The sequence below is a fragment of the Lagopus muta genome, chromosome 4 (assembly GCF_023343835.1).
Source record: "Lagopus muta isolate bLagMut1 chromosome 4, bLagMut1 primary, whole genome shotgun sequence".
NCBI lineage: Eukaryota > Metazoa > Chordata > Aves > Galliformes > Phasianidae > Lagopus > Lagopus muta.
This window is the reverse complement of record NC_064436.1, coordinates 6474769-6482433: the sequence shown is the minus strand read 5'-3', so window position 1 is coordinate 6482433 and position 7665 is coordinate 6474769. Positions and strand designations below refer to the sequence as shown.

The following is a 7665-nucleotide window of genomic DNA, read 5'->3' as shown; positions in this document are numbered from 1 at the left end:
CCATTCACCAGTGACCAGTGTCTGTGCAGCTGGAACTCAGAAAATTACAAAATGGGCAACTCTACTGACCTTTAATGGTCCTTTAATCTAATTAAGTGCTACTGAATTAATTAATCACTGTACATACATTGAAGGATGGAACTGCATAGTTTTTGTTCCCATAAAAATACATGGCATATAATTACACCTTGTAAAGGCAATTCAGGAACTCTGGAGACCAAGAAGCTTCTGCCTTTGGAGTTCCTGCTACAAACAAAAAAACAAAGGAAACTCTTTGCCACTTTGTAGGGACTGACTGATAAGAATCAAAAAACTATGTGGTTCACAGTCTTCAACATACATGAAGAATTGCAATCGTAACTGGCAGCAAATAAGCATTTTATTCACCTTTGTGTAAGACAATAATTCAGATTATAATCTCTACTCCGTTTCCAAACTGGAAAACGTGTCTTGATAAAAACAGTGCTTTAAAAATGCATCAGGAAGTGATTTATAACTATCACCATACCAAAGGCAGACCTTTTTAGAATTGTTACATATGCAAACTTCATACAACCAAATGGACTCTTTCAGGAAGAAAAGCATACCTGTCGGACTCTACTGCAACAAATTAGTTATCTGATTAAAGAATATCAAGTCAATTGCATACATGAATCTTAGACTAATTTCCCCCTCCTTAATTAGCATGTATATGTTACCCACTCGACATTTAAGCAGGTATTTATTCAAGGTAATATCTAAATCAAAAGCTGCAAGCCGCCATCCACAATTAGAGTACTGCCTGTAACATAAGGGGACTCCAGGAGAAATAAAACAGCTTGTGCAACTTCTTGAGGGTCTCCAAATCTTCCAAGGGGAATTGCTTTCTTCAGCTGGTCTTCTTCCAAATGAGCAGTCATCTCTGTGTGAATAAAACCTAAGAAAGGAAGAACATGAAGAGTAACCTAATTTCCAATTAAATTTTCCCAGTGGAGTTTCCCCTGAAACCTCCAACATGACCATCCCCAGCAAGCATTCTCCGAAGTCTTAGAAGCCAGCCTGCATCATGTTGTAGCCAAGAACAAATTTTTTCCCTACCCAACAACATAGTTCTGGAAGCACTGACATAACGAGATCTGTGTTAAAAAAAAAGTGACTTTTTTGCACTCAAAAAACATGTTGTGACTTTTCTGAAAGACAACAAGTCAACGTGCCATCAAAACATACACAATTAAAAAACATAGGGGTGAGATCCCTAACAAGAAACACCTACTGAGGCAAGTGCTTCCATTGAATTCCAGAGCTTATTCCAGCACTTTCAGAATTTCTATTATAACTCTCCTATTATAACTCTCAGAAGGATATTTCTCTACAGTTTTGAAGGACAACACTTCACAACTTCAATTTTCTGAGATTTAATTTTCCCACTGTTTCAGTTCCCTTCACAAAAGCTGCAGCTTCATAAAGATCTGATCTACTGTCCTTCTGCCACTAAGAAGTCGTCTCAGCTTCACCTTCTGCTGTATCAATCTCCCCTATCAGCTGTTCAACTCACTAACCAAGGCAAGATATTTTTCCAGCCTGGTTCAGGAGCTGAACTGGGGAAGTCTGAAAGACACAGCAGCACAAGGCGAGCAGCAGAGTACACACATAACTCAGAGCACAGAATGTCAGACAAGACACACGAGGTTTTTTTCTTAAGGGTGGTGGTTTGCCTGGAACAGACTGTCCTGTGAAACCATCCTCAAAAGCTTTCTTTCCAGACCGTCTCTGTTTACTAAAAGGAAAGAAAGGGATGTTTTCAAGGCAGCTTCTTATGCTCTTTAATGTTCCTCTAATAACAAATAAACATTCTTTAGCAGCATTCTTTAGCATTCTTTACACAAAGGTAGCTATCTGTATATAGCTATTTCTAATTCTTCCATCTGTAAGGATGGCAGATTTTGAAGGAGGAACAAAGGAAAAAAAGCCATTTTTTACATAAGTGTGGATAGAAGAACAGGCAGATGCATGCTCCTGAGTTTCTCAGCGTTCCCTTGGAAAAACGACAGTGTTTTCTAAAGGAATATATAATATGTTAAACCAGGGAAAAAATAAAACAGAAAAAAACCTCACTTACTTACAAAGGTTGAAGAAAAAAAACCAGTAATTTGTCTTCAGTACTTTCAGAGTACATCAAATATCTAGCAGGCTTGACAACCACTCACTTATTGCAGTGGAGATATACAAACTTCCCAAAAACTAACCTGGAGCAACCACGTTGACTCGAATCTGCTTTCTTGCTACTTCTTTAGCAAGAGAACGTGAAAATCCAACTATTCCTGCTTTGCTAGCACTGTATATGCTTTGACCAGAGTTGCCTTTAAGTCCTACAACACTTCCTAAAAGAAAACAACATTGGAAGAGGTTAGAATCTATTAGCTGTGTTATTTCAGCTTTAAATTTCTAATAGAAAATGAGATTAAAGGAAAAGGAGTTAAAAGGATATTACTCAATGCACATTACTGTCTATTGCAATAAGCAGATCCCTGGATTATCTGTGATTTTTGTGATAAGTGCATATCTATGGTGAGGAACAGGGATCAGGAAAGTAAAATGGAAAAATACTATTGAAAAAAAAAAAGGAACTGCCACACCAATTTAGTTCTTATAACCAGAAGTTGGCAGATTTAGCTACTGAAAGGCCACTGATATGGAATGGTAACATTGGTTTGTTTGTTTGTTTCAGAAATATTTGATCTCTTAGGTGTTTATTATTGAAACAAGCAACATTCAGAAGTTGCTGAAATTCGTTTAAGGATGAGGACTCACAAAGAAATGCTGCACTTAGGAAGAAATATAAAGAAAACAGGCAATTGCAAAAAGCAACATTTCAACATTGCACATGCCAGACCATTCCAGAAAAGTACTTTCCATATGATTCCATGGGATTAGACAGGCAATTTACCTATATTAACAATAGCACCTCCTTGATGATGAATCATACTTTTTACAGCAGCTTTACATGTCAGCATTGTTCCCAAAAGGTTTGTGTGAATCTGGGATACCATATCTTCAGTCTTGGTTCTCAGTAACAAGCCATCCCTGACAAACAGACCAAAAACCACACGTGAGCTCACTGCACAACCTCAATGATCACATTTACTCATAGTTAAACACGAGCAATGAATATTACACTAACTAATAACTTACCTGTTGATCCCAGCTGCATTAACCAAGTAGTTTATAGGACCTAAATTCCTCTGTATCTCTTCAAAAGCGCGTTGGACTTCTTGTTCTCTGGATATATCACAGCTAAGTGCCAAATGGCCAGCTGCATTGAAATAAAGGCACGTGATGATAACAGTAGAAAGAAGTTTGCAATTCATAAATCTTAAAAATTTATAGACTCAACTGAAAAAAAAAAAGAGATGTTGAACTAGTTGTAACCTGAGGAACCCATTTCATCTGCAGAGAATTAAATCAGCACAATTTTCAAGAACTGTATTAATTCGTTACATGACAAGTCTCATCATACTTTCAGCCTTTTGAAGTCAGAACTTCAGCATGATCTGACTGGTCTCTGTTTTAGCTTGCTCAGGAGCCACAGATGACTCAATTCCTACCAACTCCCTGCTGCAACCTTGAACAACTCCTTGAATCTATTCTACCTGCACGATATGAATTACAACATATTCACTATTCCCAAAGAGTACTGTGGAAGCAAAGGTGTAAGGAAATGACTTCCCCTCTGCTCCCAGTTTCCTCGTCTATTTAAACAATACAGTTCATTTAATGACTTAGAACTTTCACAAGTTACCTAGGCATTTGGCAGTGAAGAAATCATTGCAAGCCAGCAGTATACATACCACCAAGACCGCATGCAGTATTTTGGGCTACTTCAAGATTTCTAGCAATAATTGCCAGCTGGCAGCCTTTCCGTGCCAATAATTCTGCTACAGCTTTTCCTATTCCTCGGGATCCTCCAAAAATGGCACAAACCTTGCTCATCCTAAAAAAATAATCCATAAATTGCAAATAAATGTGAGTTTCAGGCCCAACATTGCAGAGAACAACCACTGTTCTTATCAATATCATGATACTTACTTGATTGCAGCATTTTGTAATACAGAATTATAAAAGTTGTAATTTTGTTTTAATTTTATTCATGGAAAAATAAATAGCTGAAGTAAAGTAGACACCACTTTAATTACATCTGAAAAAAAATTATGCATGTAGTCTAGAATTTGAGGAAATACATGATTTACATATCTAAAAACCATAAGGTATCACTCAGCTGTTTATTCAAAGCCAGCACAGTAGATGTAATTATACTGTTTCTGTACTATTCTAGTACTAAATTCAGCCTCGAGGTCTCTCTCCATGCTATGTATCTGTGCTGGACACCCAAACTGCAAACGCTTCTCAAGCATGACATGATAACACTATATTTACAGCAGGTTAAAACTAAGTTCCATCACACAATACCATGTTTTGCCACTAGTCTTAGAGTTTGTTTGTTTGATTTTCTACATTTGAAGGTAGAAAATGCTTTTTGAAATCTGAAATGACTCAGAAATAGCTGGCTTAGATGTATAGGCAGGACTGTAAAAACATGCTCCTGTGGAATGAGATTTTAATTTGCAGTCTCTACAAATCAATCATCAGCTGCTTAGGGACTTCTTGAGCCAAAGGAAGGATACAAGCAAAGTAACGAATTTCTTTTCCATACATTTAAATAAATCCTTTTTGACCCAATTATACTTTGCCTTTATTATATCTCGAGGCAATGAGTTCCATTATTTGTGGAAAAGTACTTCGTTTTATGTTCGGATGGCTTTCTGATTAGAAAACACTCCTTGTGTCTTCCCCTTTCTGCCCACAACTTCAGAGACTACACTTCAGCATTTTACCATACCCCCTGTACCCTCTTCCAGGTATACTTAGTGACTCTCAGACATGTGGAAGCCATCCCATATTCTACCAGAGGCTGTTGAAATCCTGTCGCCCTACCCTTTTCCTTATTTAGTTCTATTACGCCCTTTTTGATGTGTTTTAACTAAAAATGCACATGCACATACACAGACACCATCAATTCCTTTCTTCGTGTAATGATTTTAGCCACAGAAGACCAGAAAATGGCTGGGTGCTCTGACAGATTTTGGTTACAGAAGACTGAAATCTGCCAGAGGGAGCAGCCCATCCATTTACAGACTAGAACATGATCATAAGTGCCTGAAATCAATCCACGTGCCTGCTTCCCAGCTGGCACGTTGGATCCCTAGGAGCAGGAAGAAGATAGATGCTTCTATCTCAAGAACACACACAAAAAGATGTGCTGTGAAAAGACTACTTCTCAGTGACAAAAACAGGTACTATAGTCTCATTAAGAAGGCTAACCTGTCTGGTACTGGCATTAGGTAGCTAGTGTGCAACAAACTAACCTAGAGGTTTTGCACCCAAGAACTGTAGCTCTTACTGCCTCAGCAAAACTAGAGGCACAACCAAGCTGTATTTTAATGACCTACTTCATTAGAAACAAAGTCTCAGTCTGAGTTTTCCACCTCGAGGGATCAATTCTGCTCAGGAACATGACTTAGCAGAGGGTTGCTAGAGTTAGGGTAGTATGGTTAGGTTGTGGTTGGACTTGTTGATCTATAAGGTCTTCTCTAATCTGAGCGATTCTTTCACACAATCAACCACGCAGACTCCCAGAAGATCTTGTCTTTTTGTTGCAACAATGTTCTCTTTTCTTCTATGTTCTAACCACTCTCTTATATACACAGAATCACAGAACAGCCAGGGTTGGAAGGGACATTAAGGATCATTAATCTCCAACCCCTCTGCCAACCTCCACGTTTAATGCTAAACCAGGCTGCCCAGGGCTCCATCCAAACTGGCCTTGAACACCTCCAAGGACGGGGCATCCTCAACATCTCTGGGCAGCCTGTTCCAGTACCTCACCACTCTCTGGGTAAAGAATCTCCCCTTCCTCAACTTAAAACCATTTCCCCTCATCCTACACTTATCAGTCCTTTCAAAGAGTTGATTCCCTTCCCTTCTGTAGGCTTCCTTTAGGTAACGAAAGGCTGCAGTGAGGTCACACCGCAGTCTTCTTTTCTCCAGGCTGAACAAGCCCAGCTCCTTCAGCCTGTCCTCACAGGAGAGGTGCTCCAGTCCCCCGATCATCCTAGTGGCCCTCCTCTGGACCCTCTCCAACAGCTCCCTGTCTTTTCTGTGCTGGGGGCTCCACACTTGGGCGCAGTATTCCAGATGGGGCCTCACAAGAGCAGAGTAGAGAGGGACAATCTCCTCCCCGTCCCTGCTGGCCACCCCTCTTGGATGGACCCCAGGATACCATTTGCCCACCGAGCTGCAAGAGCACACTGTTGACTCATACTAAGTTTTTCATCTATCAGGACCCCCAGGTCCTTCTCACAAGGCTGCTTTCAAGGACCGCTTCTTCCAGCCTGTACAGATGCCAGGTTGAGAAGAACCTCTGGAAGCCATCTCATCTAATTCCCCTGCCCAAAGCAATGCCAGTTTGTGTCTCATCACTCAGGGCCTTGTCCAGGTCAGTTCTGAACGGATATCTGTAATTAGGAAAAAATCTCCTAGGAAGTTCGGAGTGTCACCTTACTTGTTGTACCCACAGTCTCAGAATCAGTTCTGGAATTACTACAGTGAGATATTTCACACTGCTGATGGATGCAGTCAGACCTACTCAAAGAAAACTCCAACAGCGCTGAAGATGCCTGAGCACACAGAGCCCTCAGCGCTGGTCCCATGGCTTTTTTTCCAGTCTTTGGAAGGAAAAGCATCATCCTGCCCTTCCTGTGGGAAAGGAAAAGGTTCTGTGCTTTCAGAAGGAACGCTTCACATCCTGGTGCGTTAACCAGCTGTTTACAAGAGACATGCATGCTTTGACACACACAAAGTAAAAAACACCATATCCTTCGGAGCTGCGACTTAATCCCCAAAGACCAAGCTTTCTCCGAGCAACAGCGTCTTCTCGAGGCCAGCCCGCAGCCGCCCACAGCGCCCGCTCCCCCCTCACGCCCCCGTGACCCCGCGCAGCGCAGCTCCGCTCTCACCTCGCGGGGCGGGGCTCCGCAGCGCGGTTCCGGCGGTCGGGCTCAAGATGGCGCCCACGCGCGAGCAAAGCCCGCCCAGGAGCCGCGGGGCACGCCGGGACGCGCCCGTCCCACAGGCCGCGGGGGCGGCGCCGTGCAGGGCCGAAGGCTGAGAGAGGGCGGCGCGCTCAGCCCTGGGCGCCGCTTATAGTCATGAAACGCTCCTCGCGGGATTTGTGCCAGCCGCAGCAGTTGAACTGTATGGGTGACCAAACTACCATGTTTATATTCCTAAGTCATCTTTACTACTGAAGACTGCTTTGTTTCTTCTTGTTTTTTCAGACCATCTGAAACCTCTGTGGTGCTTTCAGTGTGTTTTAAGGAGTGAGCTGTGTCATTCCAAAATTGGATGGTTTTGTATGATTAGGTGCACTTTTTTCAACATCTATATACAGGAGTATACATTCCCCTTATTTGCCATGCTTCTGTGAAGCCTCACATCTCAAGCAAAACACGCACAGAACAAAGTCATGAGAGGCTCTCGCAAGTCCCTGTTCCTCCTGTCCGGCTCTCCTGACCAAACAGGTTTCCCACAGCAACCCCCTGATTTCACACCTAAGCTGATTTCACTCCT

General features: G+C 41.9%; 1 protein-coding gene across 1 annotated transcript; it reads right to left on the bottom strand.

Moving 5' to 3' along the window:
• Positions 1-361: 361 nt before the first annotated feature.
• CBR4 (carbonyl reductase 4) lies at positions 362-7154 on the bottom strand. Its single transcript, XM_048941277.1, has 6 exons — positions 7053-7154; positions 3828-3970; positions 3172-3292; positions 2927-3063; positions 2226-2360; positions 362-916 (listed from the first exon to the last, which is right to left on the bottom strand). The coding sequence occupies exons 2-6, from the start codon at positions 3967-3969 to the stop codon at positions 738-740; spliced, it is 714 nt and encodes a 237-aa protein (XP_048797234.1). The 5' UTR covers position 3970; positions 7053-7154; the 3' UTR covers positions 362-737.
• Positions 7155-7665: the final 511 nt, after the last annotated feature.

Excerpts from the sequence above, each read along its gene's own strand:
- CBR4 (XM_048941277.1), bottom strand. The coding sequence starts at position 3,969 with ATGAGCAAGGTTTGTGCCATTTTTGGAGGATCCCGAGGAATAGGAAAA. Across the intron at positions 3,293-3,827 it reads TACTGCATGCGGTCTTGGTG|CTGGCCATTTGGCACTTAGC; the intron begins GTATGTATACTG and ends ATTTCAATGCAG. Across the intron at positions 2,361-2,926 it reads AGGTGCTATTGTTAATATAG|GAAGTGTTGTAGGACTTAAA; the intron begins GTAAATTGCCTG and ends GTTTTCTTTTAG.